The 18,635-nt window shown below is 42.3% G+C and overlaps 1 protein-coding gene across 1 annotated transcript; it reads right to left on the reverse strand.

The window, feature by feature from the left end:
* Positions 1-5,230: 5,230 nt before the first annotated feature.
* LOC310860084 (hydroxylysine kinase-like) lies at positions 5,231-18,004 on the reverse strand (the record flags this gene model as incomplete). The annotated part of the gene is made up of 6 exons (XM_083766847.1): positions 5,231-5,401; positions 5,704-5,993; positions 6,366-6,543; positions 8,839-8,981; positions 11,655-11,945; positions 17,998-18,004. The coding sequence occupies 6 exons, from the start codon at positions 18,002-18,004 to the stop codon at positions 5,231-5,233; spliced, it is 1,080 nt and encodes a 359-aa protein (XP_083622973.1).
* Positions 18,005-18,635: the final 631 nt, after the last annotated feature.

The following is an 18,635-nucleotide window of genomic DNA, read 5'->3' on the forward strand; positions in this document are numbered from 1 at the left end:
TTTCATCATTATTGTTTTATTCTTACCGCCACTAGATGGCGCCAGTGACGAGCGCAGTATCACCAATGAATGACGTAAGGCTCTCAAAGTTAAAAGCCCTATGAGTGTCTCTGTTTCTTGCCGGGCGCAGTGGCGTGCGCCTGTAATCCAAGCTACCGGGAGGCTGAGGCTGGCGGATCGTTTGAGCTCAGGAGTTCTGAGCTGCAGTGGACTATGTTGATCAGGTGTCCGCACTAAGTTCGGTATCGATATGGAGCTCCCGGGGGAGCCCGGGACCACCAGGTTGTCTAAGGAGGGGTGAACCGGCCCAGGCCGGAAACGGAGCAGGTCAAAGCCCCCGTGCCGCTCAGTAGTGGGTTCGCGCCCGTGAATAGACACTGCAGTGCAGCCTGAGCAACACAGCGAGACCTAGTCTTTTTATGCCGGCATGGGTGGTTATGAACGAACCATCAACCATGAACCTGCTGTGTTGGGTGGGATATGGGCTAAGATTATAGTGCTTTCTGCTTTGTATGGGAACACTTGCTATCCATATAGTATTATCCCCATTTCCAATGCTTGTTTTTTTTTTTTATATACCAATGGTCCATAATAATTTCCTAATAATAATGACTCGACGACCAGTGCAAAATCAACAAATCCTAAATGACTAAATGCACCTCCATGCACCACGTCTACGGACCACTTAGAAGGGAAAAAAATCACACTCGTGTGAAGTGAGGGGCGCTCTTATAACATACATCATCATACATATCACATCCAATGCTCATTCAATCAAATTAATCATCACAAATGTCATGTCGGCCAATCACTTGGCGTCTTCAATTTTCTGCCCTCACTTTTACTACTCAATAATTATGCTCAGCCAATCAAATGGGGTGATTAGCCAATCAAATCACTGTGTTTGTGTTCACACAAACAGACAAAGCTGTATATGCTTTTGTGCATTATGGTAATGGTGGGTCAGATCATGTTTGTAACATATTATGTGACAGTGATGATTTTATTTCATGATCAATCAAAAAATAAACCCCGGCAGCTGGCAGGTCAGGTGGTATGCGTCTGAACATCACTATTTGTCTAGTTATAAGAATGTAAATAATATGTGCTATATACTATACAATTAAGGCCTAATATGTCATTATAAACACTACCTCAATCGCATTGTCAAAATAGTAGTTTGCACCAGCAATAGTTAGCTATACAAATAGACCTATACTTGCTGTGCAAACTTGTTTTAGCTGCCTTTAAGTATTGCTCACGAAAACCATATAACCTCTGCACTCGTTTAGCATCTTACTTAATGTGTGGCCCACCCAGCAATGTAAAACAGAATGCCTTCCTGCACTCATTCATAGACGTCAGCATACAGTAGTATTACACAAGGGGTGCATGTGCGCTGATGTAATATTTGATTGTGGCCAGAGGGTGGCATCAAGTGATAAGATACAGTATACACATGGGCTGATAGTGTCTATACCTACTGCTCTCTGTCAGAGAATGAGAGTCAAGGAAAAAGGACAGTATTATGCTACAGTATAGGTTTTCTTTCAAGGAGCACATAAGTCCATACAGTATAGGTACTCTTTCAAAGAGAAGATAAATCAAGGTCAATAATGTGGTTGTTATAATCAAATTAAAATATATTTTCATAGTCTCTGTAAACATAACACAAACACAGCCAAAGGTAATATATAGTATTTCGGCCCAGCCCACTGTGTGCTTTTTTTTTTTTTTTTTTTTTTTAAAGATATTTTTTTGCGGCTTACGCCTTTTATTGATTTTTGAAGGGACAGACAGTAGGCTGACAGGAAACGGGAGAGAGATGGGGGGATGACATGCAGTAAAGGCCGTGTCGGGTCCGGGAGTCGAACCCGCGGCACACTGCGACTGGATTACCAGTCCGGTGCCCAGACCGTTACGCTACGGCCTGGGCCGCCCACTGTGTGCTTAAAGTAAACACAAACTATACCCAACCTGGGCCTATTAAAAGTCATTTTATATTATCTCACACTGCTACTGCTTCTGCCATTTACAATCACAGACACAGCCAGACTGCTGTGCAGCAGCTCTGTAGCAGCATTTTCAATGGCCTTTTCGGTGCATGTCTAGTCTAGCTTTAAGTGATTTTCTTTAGTTAAAAAGTGTTAAGAAGCTCCATGTTGTGATAGTAGCCTATACTCGTTGATAGCTGCAGTAACAGGAGTCTCCATGTCTCTCAGGTTTTTATTAAACACAAAATGCATTTTCAGAAACCGAAACTGAAACTGGGATACCACTTTTTATCCAATCAGGATAGAGAACGAAGTCAGGATGAAACACGTGGAATTGTAAGTGATGACACAAAGAAATGAGCAGACAATATTGGAACAGGAACACTGTAAAAATTAAGCTCATGAAAAGCTACTCTCCCCTGATTGGCTGAAAAGTTGTCACCTATATCTGAAAATGTATTTTCTGTTTATTAAAGAGCTGGAGAGACGGGGAGAACAAACACTCTATTGCCATGATTACTATCAGAACATAGTGATTTAACCTTTTAACAACATATCACTTACACTATACCTTCCTTAAGGAGCCTTCCTTAAAAGTAGGGTTGTCCCAATCCAATCACATCATTTTCAAATGATCGGAAATCGGATCGGGAGCAAAAAGACGTGATCGGGACATCCCTAGTATAACTATTATATCCCTATCATGATATTACACTGTATATTGGCTGTGATGTTGGATATTGTACTATTGTGATATGGCATAAGTGTTCTATAAAAAATATAAATATTGTATCGTGAAAAATCAATATCGGCAGATACTCAAAATCAAATGATCGGATCGGGAGCAAAAAAAAACATGATCGGGACAGCTCTACATTAAAAGCTTTTGTAGAGTGCTAGTCCTTTTTTTCGGACAGTTTGACACCGCTCCTACAGTTTACCCTGGACAGTTTACAAAAGAAAACTAAATAAAACCAATAGAGAAAAAACGACTATACTGACTGACGTGCGGTACCCCTCCTCTGTTTGTACCAGAAATGTGTACCAATTAATTGAAATGAGCTGTAAACCCATTCACACACACACTGCGGAGGAATGAAACCATTTAGGCCTGACGTCGAAATAAAAAAAAACGTTCGCTCTGAAAGAATATAATATTCAAAGATTTGTGCCGCATTTAAAAAAAAAAAATAGCAGACCTACAAGCTCGTAGCGCACCACTCGGTGGCGCGCTATGAGCTTGTAGATCTGCTATTTTTCAATAGCCAAAGTATAGCATAATGCTTAGTTAAGACACCAAAAGGGGTTCCCGTCCAGAATGGGTTTTTTAAACCATCCAGATCCCCAGAGGACATGACAAATTAAGGACTTTTTTAAGACATTTTCAATACCTTCAATTTTAAGGCTTAAAACAAAAGAAGACCAATGGCCTATACTGCATCAAAAGTAATCAACAAATGACATACCATAAATACTGGTCAAACATTGGCCAAATTGTTAAATACTAAAAGAATAGCCTATCTATCTGTTATTTCCAGCGCCAAATATTTATCCATGGAGGGGGGGGGGGGGGGGGTGAGAACCACACTGCATTAAATAAACACACATGGTAGACTACAGAAAGATGCACTCAGTAGACAGTAGCGTGGACACATATTGCTGAATGCATGCAGAGCTCCAGATGGGGATTATATACATGAAACATTGAAGACTGTATATAGGCTGATATAAAGTATCGGAGTGCTGTCCACGAAGGAAACATCCCTGTCTGTCAAACCACAGCGACAGACATACAGTATAGCTACAGCCTCCATCATCATCATCATCATCACAGTGGGGATTTCAGTGTGTGTGCGTGTGCGTGTGTGCGTGTGCGTGTGTGCGTGTGCGTGTGCGTGCGTGCACTATACCTCCATAGACACATCGAAGATGGACAACGTAGTGAAAAGACTAACCATAGAACATAACTGAATAAGAGGTCGACAGGCACGGCAGTGCTGAGCATCTCGTCATTCTATTCTTGGTTGTCATGAGAAATTATGGAAGGTGTTTATTACACAGCGTCACTGTGAGATTGATATACAACGTCGTTTTTGATTGAACCGCACATTTTTTACAAAAAAACAATCAATCAAGAATCACAATGAAGGCATTCATTTTTTTATTGTCTGTCTTCATAATGTGAACGATCGCTTAGTAAACTAAATGTTGTGTTGTCTAGCATGACTTACTGACATTGAGTAAAGCACTGAGGTTACACGCCATGGAGGTATACACACCTCCTCCGTCTCTGGCGCGTCTGTATCTCGGGCGCCATTTTAAGAAAGTCGAGTAATATCTGATACTTCCGTGACCCCCGTAGAGCAAAGGTCCGTTTCTAAGTGGATTTATCATCTCTGAAGGTTGAAAAACAAATTGAGCCCCCCTGCCCCTCAGGCAAAATCAGTGAGAACCCCAAATCCATAATATGGCCACCGGGAACAACCTATTTAACCCATTCTGACCTGAGATCAGATTCTAAAAAAATGTCAGTCGTTCTTCGATTTTTCAAAAATAGCAGACCTACAAGCTCGTATCGCGCCACTCGGTGGCGCGATATGAGCATGTAGATCTGCTATTTTTCAATAGCTAAAGCACGACATGATGCCAACACCAAAATGGGTGCCCGGTCAGAATGGGTTAAGGCGGCAAATCTTTCTACATTTCATTATGCTTTAAGTGACATGTGACTAGGGTTTTTTTCATGATTCTCAATCCATTCCAAGCATTCGTTTTGAATGAAAAACACACCGTCATCACAAATGTGATGAGGTCATCACATTTGGGCGATATGGGAGAGGTGGGGGTGCATACTTAGTTTAGACTAGTCATTGGTTAGACATGGGTTAAGGTTAGGTTTAGGTGTGCTGCCCCGTGGGAGGTTAGGGTTAGGGTGAGGGTTTGAGATAGGTTGTAGTTGTAGGACTAATGACTGGTAGCCCAAGGAGTGTTCTTTGTGCAAAAATAATGCACTAATGGGTGGGTCTTTTCGTAACCGAGGGTGTGTTCGGATATAGGCACTGAGTGCACTGGTGTGCCCTCTGGTCGTTATAGTTTATTCAAACGCACCCAAGATTCTGACAAGTCCCGGGAAAAGATTTGCTGCACTCTGTGATTGGTCTGTGAGTGACGGCAGCGTGCCTACCCAAATATGGCGGCCGCGACAATGAACTGCAGCGGTCAATGAGGTTTATTATCTAGGTTTCTATATCTCCGTTGTACGCCTGCGCGTCTTGGAACCACCTCCTTTCCACTTCCTGCTTCCCCAGCCCCCAGAGTTTGACCAGAAGACGCGTTCCACTTCGGCTCGTGGTCAGGAGATACTCCTTGTTGTCCGGGTACTTTGAGGCGTTGTAGCGGCCCATAACCTGTGGTGGAAACAGTACTCCAATGTATTACCCAAGTAAAAGTATCAATACTGCAATGTAGAAATTAAGTAAAAGTGCAGAATGTATACTTGAGTAAATGTATACAAATAAAGTATTGGCATCAAAATGTACCAACGTAGAACATACTTATTGTACAGAATGTCTTATTTCACAAGTTTTCAAATGTTTAAAAATCTTTTTTTATGCAAGAGGACACCAGGACATTGCTTTACTGAAAACGAGTGCTTCCGCAAACTCTGACGGAAAAACATGGCCGCCGCGGTCTGCAAAATGCATATTACCACGGACTGGCACATCCGACAGAGCACCAGGGTGTAGAGGGAGCGCCGCTCGGCCTCGCTCAGAGGCCAGACGCTCTCCCAGCCGGCCAGCAGGGCTCCTCCCACGTCCAGGGGGCGCGGGTTCTCCAGCATCAGGTACATGATGGAGATGGCCACCTCGAACACGCAGCAGTCGACGCTCAGCAGGCCAAAGTCCAGGATGCCGGACACTTGGTAAGCACCGCCGCCGCCGCCGCCGGCTGTGGGCAGCGCGACGATGTTCTGGTCACTGAGGTCCCCGTGAATTACGCCTGTGAAGAAAAGAGAGAGATAGAGGAGAGTTTTGTTTCTTTAAAATAAAAAAACAATAATACTAATACTACTACTACATTACTACTACTATTACTACTACTACTACTACTGCTGCGTTGCTACTTGCCTATCGGGCCATGGCTCTTTAGTCGACTGGTAACATACTGTACCTTTGGAATGGGGAACCCGGGTTCGCCTCCCGGCTGAGGCTACACTACTACTAATAATAATAATAATAATAAACTGGATAATATTGTTCCTACAGGAAAAAAGTGTGGGCTCGCAAAACAAAATAAAGAAAAAAATGAAAAGAAATACATTGTAGTATGAAAATAGTACAAATTCAGTTTGACTCAGTCAGTTTTATATACCCTTTTGAAAGGAGCCGAGTTTGGGCTGCACACAAGCCTTGTACTCTTTCATGATGGCCTTCACCACCTCCTGCAGGGGCTCTCCATCCATCACATGGAGGTACGGCTCCAGGAGATGCACGTTGGACAGGCTCCAGAACATATCTCGTTGGAGAACACCAAGGTGTGGAGATGTCATCTGAAAACACCGCAGATTATCTCACACATTAAGACCTGGGGCCGATTCAACAAATGTATGTCTTCTAACTCCTCACCGAGGATATATGTGTTGCTATATGATTATATCAGGTGTTCTCAAACCTGTTCATGTCAAAAACTCGCAAAATTATAGGCATATGTATTTTGCCGCAAACCCCCATCTCAAAATATTTTGCTCCAGGCATCCCCAGAAGCCAAATATTTGAGTTAAAATGTTTGCTTTGCACGATTTGCACTCATTTTCAAAAAATAGCAGATCTACAAGCTTATAGCTATGAGCGCGGCACAAAGTGACCCCCCCCCCCAAAAAAAAACAAACAAAACAAAACAAAAAGAAAGAAATAAAATAATAATAGGGACTTTAAGCATTAAGCAACGATGGCTACGGCAGTCCGCTCCGGCAACCGGAAATTGATCAGTGCTCGATACATAAACCTGCTTGCCGTCGCAGCCGTTCCTACTACGGCAGAACCTACACTTGTCTACAACGCCATGTCATAACCATGTTTATTGAAATTATAGCTGTCATACATTTACACCGATTGCTCCATCACCTCTCTTATGCTGTGTGTAATGTATTGGCATGCTCTGAATGAAGAAATAACACTAATACCATAATGTCATATTAACCATGTTTATTAAAACGGTTTTAGAATAACACAGAATTGCTCCAGCACCTTCTTCTTTCCACTGCTGATCATGTCCAGCCGCGACAGGGTGTGTGTTTTCTTTTAATGATATGTGTTTATGTTTGACGCATTGACTGCATAGAAGCATCACCATGGGAACCAAATAACCCGATGAACCCTTAACGGTTTTGACAGCTACGGCGATTGCGTCATAGCCGCCGTCGCCTAGTGGAGCCATCCCGAAAACAGTCGTTGCTTAAAGTCCCTATTATTTTAACAGGGGTCCCCCCCACCCTGACAAACACGTGTAGGCATTGCATTTAGTTCCACAGATAAATATTGTGAAAACAGCAGATCCACAAGCTCACAGCGCCTACGAAAGTGAGGCCTTGTGAGCTTGTAGATCGGCTATTTTCTAATTGTTTGCCTCTTTGAAAGATTATTTGACAAGTTTTTATAGTAGTTTCTTTCTTTTGTTTTTAGATCTTAAAAGTACTTAAGTACTGTACCTAAGTACAGTGTTGAGGTACTGTATTTGTACTTTACTTGAATATTTACAATTTACAATACTTTTACTTCTACTCCACTACACATCAGATACAAATATTGTACTTCTTCTATACTCCACTACATTTATTCGAACACTTTAGTTACTATAGTTACTTTGAAGATTTTGATTATTCTTACAAAACATACGTTAACCACTTTATGTCACGGTCTGCAGACCATGTCTCCCTGTCAGCCACCCTCATTCCTACCCTCAGTCCTTGCCACACACCTGCTCACACTCCCTCATCAGCCCAACAGTGCCATGCCCCTTTCACACCTGAAAACATTTCCCCTATCAACCCACCTCCTATAAAGACTGGACTCATTGCACACACAAACTGTGGGAACATAAACCTTTGTCCGGTGCTCAACCTAGATGTTCCTTGATGTGTCCTGTGATTCGCCTGTACCTGGAAGTCTTGTTCTGTAAGGTTTTTGCATTCTTTGGACTATTGTGTTTTTGCCTTGTTTTGCCTTGTTGGATATTTACTTTGTACTTTAGAAAAGTTTGGCCTTTGGCTTCCCTGAGTTTGCGTGTATTGTAAGCTAAGCTGCTTTCTGCAATAAATATCATTTCATTTGAACTTTCATGCTCTGCCTCTGCATTTGGGTTCAGTCTTCCGCCACCGTGACACTTTAGCCCTATATACACACATTTCTGCCATTTGAAAATGGCAGATCTACAAGGTTGCGACGCATTGTGAGCTTGTAGATCTGCTATTTTCAAAAGTTCAGACAATTTGAAACGGGACATTCTTCATGACGAGTAGGCTATACTTTTACTTTTGGTGCTTTAATTACATTTTGATGCCAATACTTTTGCACTTTTAGTCAAGTACATTTTGAATTCCGTATACATTTACCTGTAACGTTGCAATACATTTACATTGCAATATTGATACTTTTTCCACCACAAATTCCAACAATTGAGTACTTCTTCCACCACTGCTGGTTTCTGCCAGATGACCGCGGAAATTTGCCTGTTGTAAGGGTATCCATGGTGGACCCTATTTACCTGTTGTAAGACTATCCATGGTGGCCCCCAGCCCATTTACCTGTTGTAAGACTTTATCCATGGTGGCCCCCAGCCCATTTACCTGTTGTAAGACTTTATCCATGGTGGCCCCTAGCCTGCCCACTTCGTAGAGAATCTGTGGCGAGGCAGGGATTTGGGACAGAGTCGTTCCAGACATGTAGTTCAACAGCCGCACACAATATGTCTGATGGCCGAATCCACAGTCTAACGAGAGGGTATAGCCACACACACATGCACGCAAGCATGCGCACACGCACACGCGCATGCACGTGCGCACACACACACACACACACACACACACACACACACACACACACACACACACACACACACACACACACACACACACACACACACACACACACACACACACACACACACACAATCGTGTGAATATCCTTATTACCTTGTTAAGTTATAACTAAGAGAAAGTTGGAAAAACAAAACGGAAAAAAACACAGGAAACGAAGAAAAAATAAACAGACAAGCTAAGAAGAAGAAGAAACACAATTGCAAACACAATAAACAAACAAGACATTAAAAAACAAACAAACAAGACAGAAACAATTCAATCAATAATGATTCAGTCAACAAAGGTGCAGACGATCAGAAATCAGCATAGAGTGAGCGACGTTTGCGCTACTGTATGCCAAATTGAAGTGGACTCGGCCCCGGACTTTCTTTCTCTCCCTGGAAATAAAAACGTCTAAAAACATCGTGCAGAGATGTTAATGTATCGGGGGGGGGGGGGGGGGGATGTCCTCAGTTATACACTTGATTATTATCTTTGGATGCTGCAGATTCAGTGCCACTTAACACCCTCTATACTTCAATGACATGGCATTTAAAACGTAAAGTGCTCACACTTCAAGCTGCCGAATGACAGGATGTTTGTAAAGCATCCCCAGCAATATAATAAGGATGAAAGTGCATGCGAGAGGAACAGAAATTGTTGGCAGTCAAACAAATACAGGAAAGAGAGGGTGAGCGCCACTTTCATCCGTCCTCCTTCAACCAGCAATTGGAACATAGATGTACAGTATTAGTAGCGGCCTTCAGTCTCGATAGACCATGGCACTTAAATAACTATACTGGACTGTGAGAGTGCATTTGGTATATACAGTACTCTCTTATTTCATCTACACACAAGTCCATTCACTTGGCGCTTTAGCTTGTGGATCTGCTATACTTTTGATATTTTTGTGTGACGCTGTAGAATCAAGGTCAAGTATGGCATTTGTTTTTACGAGAAATAAAAACACAAGTGTTTACAATATGGAGATAAGAGGTTTCTGTCAAACGGCGACAATATGTATACCGCGTGTATACTCCATCAGATATGCATCTCTAAACCATGTGCTTGAGTTCCATGATTGGACAGCAGTGATTTTGACAGCAGATTTGGGTTTAGTCAGTCTTTGAAAAAATATATATAATTTTGGTTTAGTCATATTTCAGTCACCTGAAAACTTTTCTAGTCTGAAAACTAGACTAAAACTTTTAGAAAAAAAAAGGTGGTCGAGTCAGGTCGACGATAGCCTCGGAAACTTAACAAGTTAATAAGGATATTCATTAATAAGCTACCAGCTTACACCTATACCTTTTCGATCATGTAAAATGTTTAATAGATGATTCTTGTAATGTTCCAATGGCATAAGATCGAAATAAACCATTCATTCGTTCGTTCATTCATTGTTAAATTGACACACACACACACACACACACACACACACACACACACACACACACACACACACACACACACACACAATCCTCTCTCTCTGTCACTCTAATTAATTGCTCTCGTGTCCAGCAGCTGTTCCTATAGACAAATTCAGAAACGGGTCTCATGGTCGCAGCTTACGTATTTCCTGTAGGCCTCATAATAAGTATTTAAAGTATGAGTTATAGTACAGCAGCCTTAGTGTTCATAAAACAGAAAGATTGGGTATTGGGTAAGACTGACGTTATGTATCTTTCAGGACCTTTCACTGCTTCGTCTCAACCATTACTCAATGGCTCTGGTCTCAGACCCCGTGGTGGATATTTTGACATTCCGTTTTCTTTGGAATGTTGCCACTACTGTTGGAGCAGCCATAAACTAAACGGGTTCACCTCGATGTTCTGGGCATCTTTGTAATGTTAGTGTTATAGTAAAAAGCAGGTAAAAGAGTAACGTTTGAGGCAGACTAACATCAGTCACTCTACCGTTCACTACATAGTAGAAAAGGTGCGCCTGGTGAGGGTCTAAACCCCGCAGCTACGTCGAGTCCGCCTACAGGAAATACGTAAGCTGCGACCATGAGACCCGTTTCTGAATTTCGTCTATCGTTTCTCCGGGCGGATCCTGCCGGGAGCTGCCCTATATGAATACTGGACAACTCACCCCGGTGCTTGCCCGTTTTTCCTCCCGGAATTTTCACCAGTGAGGGGGAGAACTTTGTAATATGCTATTGGCTGTTTGTATTCTTTTTGGAAAAATATAAAAAGATACTCTATATTATTATTATATACGCTATATTATTTTACTTATATTGACCCTATAAACAATTTAGTATTATTTAGTATATGTAAGGTTTTGCCCACTCAAATGGTACCTCGTCAGATAATCCCCACATATCCTACAACAACTTCTGTGAACAGACTTCACTGCATCCATGAATTACATTTGTACTTTATAGAAAGTTTATAGTTAGAGAAATTCCAGCCGTCTGTTGTCCAGCCTCTCCCACCCCTCACTGGGGAAAATCTTGGGAGGAAAACAGAAACGGGGTGAGTTGTCTTGTTACCCCCTATATGCCATAAAAATCATGGGTGAGTTCCAGTCTATATAGGTCCACGACGACGATATGACCACTATACCGCTGAGTGTCCTACCTATGTCCTCCAGACTCATGAGCTGCCCCGTGGTGGTGGGCAGTGTGGTCTGTGTGGGAAGGCCCTGCCGCCGGAGGAAGCCCATGGCGTGCGTCTGAACCTCCACCAGCGCGCGGTTCTGGCTCTCCGCAGAGTTGATGATCTTCAGGATGTACTTCCGTCCGTCCGGGTCCGCCACGCAGAAGTTCTGGTCCACGTAGCTGGGCAGATCGCCCATCTCGCTCGCCGTCAAGCCGTAGAGGCGGGCGAGCAGCTCCGTGGCCTGGGACTGGGTGAGGTGAGGTTGATGGGCTGTTTTTGGGGGCGGATGTGCAGCTGAAATTAGGCTCGAGATAACCTTTAGGATTTTAACGATTCCCCTCTTAAAGGGATTGTGACATTAAAAAAAAGGTTTTGGAATTGTTCTTATTTTTGCACCCAAAAAACATGAACTTTTAACATTCAGTAGATTTTCTGTGATCTGGGGTTTTCTGGCTCAAACAGGTGCTCTGATTTGCCGGCAGTAAGTGACATCACTTACTGCAAATCCCATATATGTCAATGGGATTTGCCAGCAGATGTCACTGTTTCACTGTGTTGCCTGTTTTCATTGTAGCTCAAAAGTAGCTCCAAACCCCAAAGAAAACTTCAGACCACAGAAAATCCACTGAATGTTCAAAGTTCTGTTTTTTTGGGTGTAATTGAGGTCATAAAACCTAAAAGAAAAAAGAAAAAGAAAAAGAAATGAAAATTAATGTCATAAAACCTTTAACGGATCGATTCCTTAAAGGCGTATAGTTAAATGAAAAATATCTGTGGTCATCATATGGGCATACCTAACAATGGATGCCAAAAAAATGGGCAAATTCTCAGTTCTGTGTGTTTTTATACCTTCTATCTTTTACTTCCTGAAAACGAAAATGTGCTGCGTGATGACGTGTAGAGATACACATCGATAAAAGCCAATACAAATGAAGCTCACCCGTTTAATTCCACAAATCTGCGCATCCATGCAGCACAGCTGCTACTGATTACAGAAATCCCATTCAAGATGACATCCAGACAGTGTATTACTCGGTTTCATCATCACGCTAAAATAATATGTATCTGAAAACATTATAGGGTAGAAATATGCCACAGAACAGTAAACTCTGGTACAGCTGGCCAACTATCTGACTTGTAAACAAACACGCACGCATGCTCCTGCGTATAGCATAGCTACCGTCCCTAGCTACCGTCCCATCGCCTGAAGGGATGTGACGCTCTGATTGGTTCAGAAACTTCAGACCCGTGTTTCATGTTGAAACCGTCTGAAACTTGCTCACCATTTCCGTTGCCCTACACCTTTAATGTTTCCCTTTAACAATTCCTAGGAATCCCAATAAAAAGCATCAGGTTAATAGAATAAGGCTCCATTAATACAATTTTATATATATATATATATATATATATATATATATATATATATTATTAATAATACGAAGCTTGCGAGGCAGTTCAGTCAGTCAACCTCAAGGGGGTTCATGCCATGCTCAAAGGCGCATACCATACTCAAAGGGTTAACATGCTGCATTACTATGTGGGCGTATAAGTGTGTGCAAGTCTCACACGTCATTCGCCGATGCGGCAGTCAGCTGACCAATCGGGCAGGCTACTTAAGCTCACTAGACCCCATGCTCTTCCTGCCTTCCTCTGCTCATGGTTCCCGGTTGTATGTGATGTTTTCTCCCACCACCACCCCAGCACCACCGGTGGGCTCTGCTATTTATGCTCCCCATGGGGGGGTTATTGTATATCTATCTCCCTGCTCTTCATGTTTTATGTTGTTGCTTAATCGTGCCGAGCAGGGAGAAATCCAGCAGAGCCGAACGCCAAGTCAAATATCATATGCACACATGTTACTCATTCTTGCAATAAATATTGGTCAATCTATTCGTGAGTTGTCTGACTGAACTAAAATAAATGCAAAAGGTAATTAGGAGGGCAGTATCAGACACCGGGAAAAAGGATGGGTGTTTTTGATTAATATAACATGGTTCAAGTGGAGTTTGAAGTTACAATAGGTTTGTATGGAATGAGGTCGGGGCAGCTAAAATGAATACCAAATATCTAAAATACTGAATTGAGCAACTTAAAAGCGGTCTGGGGTGTTCGCATAAGCCCGAGTAGATGTTAAAGATGGAGTGCCACGATTTTGTTCCACCCTAAAACATGATCATCAGGTATTATTATAATATAAGGAGGAAGAACTTTTTCCAAAAAGTGTACAGATTTTGTTAAAATCATGCTTTTATCTGGACACGCCCACCAGTTCATTAAGTATGCCTGGTTTGCCTGGTGGGTGGTGATCCACCTGAACTGAAGCCGCACCCACAGCTGTAGTTGTATGATAAAGGGGGAGGGGTTAGGGGAGGGGCTGATAGTGTGATGTCACTATATTACTGTTTATTTCATTGGCCCGTTTGACTGTCAAGGGTTCAGCCTCCAGGAACCCTAATACAAAGTTAATACACCATTGCACATAAAAATGACTCCAGGGTGTCTAATGAAGTACTGTCACCTCATAGACACATGAAAAACTGGAAAAAATACAAAAATGGTGGCACTCTTTAAAAAGAACAAACCCTTTTTTATTATTATTTTTTAAATAGTGAAATAGCCCTTTTTCTGTCCGCCTACGAGGCACTGTTCTGGGGCAGGGGGGACCTCGTCAAGGCCCCAAGTGAATCAATCAACGCTGGAGCTCCGCGACCAAGGGCCTTGACGAGCCTCCTCTGCCCACCTACGAGGCACCGTTCTGGGGCAAAGGGACCTCGTCAAGGCCACGGGGGAATCAATCAACGCTGGAGCTCTGCAAACACGTCTTAACCAGGGCCTTGACGAGCTACCTCTGCCCACCCAGGAGGCCCCGTTTCGGGGCAGAGTATAAGCCAAACACGCCCATATCCAATCAACGCCGGAGCTCCGCGAGCGAGTTTCACCCACGGGTCTTGACGAGCTGCCTCTGCCCACCCGCGAGTATACTCGTTATGCAGAATGTCTCATTTCAAGTTTTCAAATGCATAAAAAAATCTTTTGAAAATAGCCGATCGATCGGCAGATCTGCAATTCTCAAATGGCCAAAATGTATATAGGGCTGAAGTGGGTAATGCATGCTTTGTAATAATAATCCCCAAAGTAACTAGTAACTAAAGCCATCGTGGAGTAAAATAACAATCTTTTGGATCTGAGATGAGTAGAAGTGAAAGTACAAATACCTCAAAACCGTAATCAAGCATTAGTAGAGTAATTAAGTAAATGTACTTTGTTCCTTTCCACCACTAATGGCAAGTCCTTCTGCCAGCAGGACGATAACTGGAAAGATCCAGAAAACTGTTCTCTGTTCACTCTGTTTCTTTCCCTGTACACTCTATAGTATAGTCTCTAACTATAACTGGTCTGACTTATTTATGACTAAAATGAAATAGAATGCTGGCTGTGCTCATGGCCATGGTAATAGTGGGCAATGGGCATTCATTCCGCTATTGATACACGATCACATCATCAATGAATAGTGGCGTCAAAAATAATCAAAGCCCATGGAAAAAGGCTCCTGCATCTGCATTTAAGCATTGGCTAAATGAAAGGACTAAGTACACTTCATCTTGAGAGAATAAGGTATTTCCTGAGAAACAAAGAGAGACAATTTGATAAGGTTTGGCTGCCTCTGGTCCGTTACTTATATTACTGTTTATTTCATTGGCCCGTTTGACTGTCAAGGGTTCAGCCTCCAGGAACCCTAATACAAAGTTAATACACCATTGCACATAAAAACGACTCCAGGGTGTCTAATGAAGTACTGTCACCTCATAGACACATGAAAAACTGGAAAAAATACAAAAATTGTGGCACTCTTTAAAAAGAACAAACGCTTTTTTTCTTATTTTTTTTAAATAGTGAAATAGCCCTTTTTCTGTCCGCCTACGAGGCACTGTTCTGGGGCAGGGGGGACCTCGTCAAGGCCCCAAGCGAATCAATCAACGCTGGAGCTCCGCGACCAAGGGCCTTGACGAGCCTCCTCTGCCCACCTACGAGGCACCGTTCTGGGGCAAAGGGACCTCGTCAAGGCCACGGGGGAATCAATCAACGCTGGAGCTCTGCAAACACGTCTTAACCAGGGCCTTGACGAGCTACCTCTGCCCACCCACGAGGCCCCGTTTCGGGGCAGAGTATAAGCCAAACACGCCCTGAGCAAACCAATCAACGCCGGAGCTCTGCGAGCGAGTTTCACCCACGGGCTTTGACGAGCTGCCTCTGCCCGCCCGCGAGTATACTCGTTATGCAGAATGTCTCATTTCAAGTTTTCAAATGCATAAAAAAATCTTTTGAAAATAGCCGATCGATCGGCAGATCTGCAATTCTCAAATGGCCAAAATGTATATAGGGCTGAAGTGGGTAATGCATGCTTTGTAAAAATAATCCCAAAAGTAACTAGTACTCAAGCATTAATAGAGTAATTAAGTAAATGTACTTTGTTCCTTTCCACCACTAATGGCTATAGTCCTTCTGCCAGCAGGACGATAACTGGAAAGATCCAGAAAACTGTTCTCTGTTCGCTCTGTTTCTTTCCCTGTACACTCTAACAGTATAGTCTCTAACTATAACTGGTCTGACTTATTTATGACTAAAATGAAATAGAATGCTGGCTGTGCTCATGGCCATGGTAATAGTGGGCAATGGGCATTCATTCCGCTATTGATACACGATCACATCATCAATGAATAGTGGCGTCAAAAATAATCAAAGCCCAAGGAAAAAGGCTCCTGCATCTGCATTTAAGCATTGGCTAAATGAAAGGACTATAAGTACACTTCATCTTGAGAGAATAAGGTATTTCCTGAGAAACAAAGAGAGACAATTTGATAAGGTTTGGCTGCCTCTGGTCCGTTACTGTCTTAAACAATCAATAGACACGATACCACTGATATGATTGACTGCATGTACACCATTTTCTTTTCACATGGGCATGTCATCATCTTACTATGTTATTCTATAGTATGCGGTGTCACTGAGCAGTATATGTGGGTTTTCTTTCCTCTTTTTTGTTTTCTTATAAACGTTTTTGTAACAATTTATAATATGTTCTCCTTGACAAAAAAAATAAAATGATCAAAGCCCGAATATAATTATATCTATCATCTCTGCTGTCGGGGAGAACTCCAAAATGTTCAATTTTCAGGAAATGAACAATGCAATACGGCCTCGTCAAAATTGTTATTGTGACTTCATACAGTATTATTGTCAATTGCTTGCATGCTTGCTGTTTGCTCTGCTTTAAAAACCCATTCTGGACGGGAACCCATTTTGGTGTTTTAACTAAGCATTATTTAGCTGCATTATTTAGCAGATCTACAAGCTCATAGCGCCCACCGAGTGGCGCACTACGAGCTTGTAGGTCTGCTATTTTTGAAAAATCGTGAAAATGTGGCACAAATCTTTAAATATCTATTCTTTCAGAAGACTCTTCATTTATTTCGACGTCAGGCCTACATGGGTTAACCTTTAACCTGGACAGCTTGAGGGTCCAATGGAGTTAAGTGGTTTTGTCCGAAGCGCTTTTTAATACTTTGATTAAATGTTTTATTTATTTTTTACTTTATCCAACACACAGACATTAAAGGTGCAGTTCAATAACAAAAACTAAAAATAATGAGTTAGATGTTTCCTCCCCACACTGACGATATATAATTACAATATGATTATAATACTGTCTGTATATAATATTATATACATATTGTATATTTAGAATCATCAAATATAATTCTAAACAAAACATTCTAAATGTTATATCTGACTGCTTGTGTTGACTGATGAAAAATGTCCCCATGTTGTGCAGTAATATATAGAAAAGTGAGGAAAATAATCAAATCGTTACCCGGTGAATTGTAATTGAGGGAGCAGTGCCAATGCACACCTCTATCAATGAACCTGAACCAACCTCTTAGCAGAGTATAAAAATCACACACGTGTGAACTGAGTGGTGCAATTCCCCCCCCCCCCCCCCCCCCCCCTCTCTCTCTCTCTCTATCTCTCTCTCTCATTAGAGTCACTACCTCTCTCACTCTCTCTCATTAGAGTCACTACCCCTCTCACTGTTTCTGGCGCCCCCTACTGCTATTTTTAAGTCACATACTCATGCTCACACAGACACACAAACAAGTACGAGACACACAGACACACAGACACACAGACACACAAACACGTACGAGGACATTGCAAGCTGGTTGTAGGAGTGGTTGCACCACTCAAAAAGGGTTATTGTTGTATACAACATCCTGCTCTAACTCCCCCGTGAACAGATTTGCGTAATCTACTATACACTTACCATTCATCTTGGGCAGATCGATGCACCGCAAGCGCTTCCCGAAGGTTGAATGATGAATATCATGTATATCTCATGGCTTCAGTGTTGACTTTGATGTACAGTAGTACTGTAGTAAAGGAGGACGTCCTTGTAGGAAAGGAACCAGTCAAACGACATGACATTTTGTTTGCGACAGTTTGCCTAAGGCATTAACGGCTAAGGCCTAACCCATTTAGGCCATGCATGGCCGGCATCGAAATTTGAAAAATGTCTTCTAAATCCTTTTCTGAAATACCTCATCAGTGGCGCTCAATATTTCATGTCAAGGACTCCAAAAATGAGGGGCGTTTACTTGTACATCAAGCTGCCTCACGCTACAGAAACAGGCTAGGCTACAGTACTTACTTACTCAAAAAATGACAGGCTCTAGTGGAACCCTCAGGGGAAGAGAAACAGAGGCCGGCCCAAAAACACCTGCCAGCCCCATCTGTAAATATGTTGTTCCAGGAACCTTTCAGAAGCAAAGATTTGAGTTCAAAACATTCGCTCTGAAAGAATATACATTCAAAGATTTGAGCCACATTGTCACGATGTTTAAAAAAATAGCAGACCTATACAAGCTCGTATTGCGCCACTCGGTGGCGTGCTATGAGTGGGGG

Source organism: Protomyctophum parallelum (genome assembly GCF_964188405.1).
Source record: "Protomyctophum parallelum genome assembly, chromosome: 6".
Lineage (NCBI taxonomy): Eukaryota > Metazoa > Chordata > Actinopteri > Myctophiformes > Myctophidae > Protomyctophum > Protomyctophum parallelum.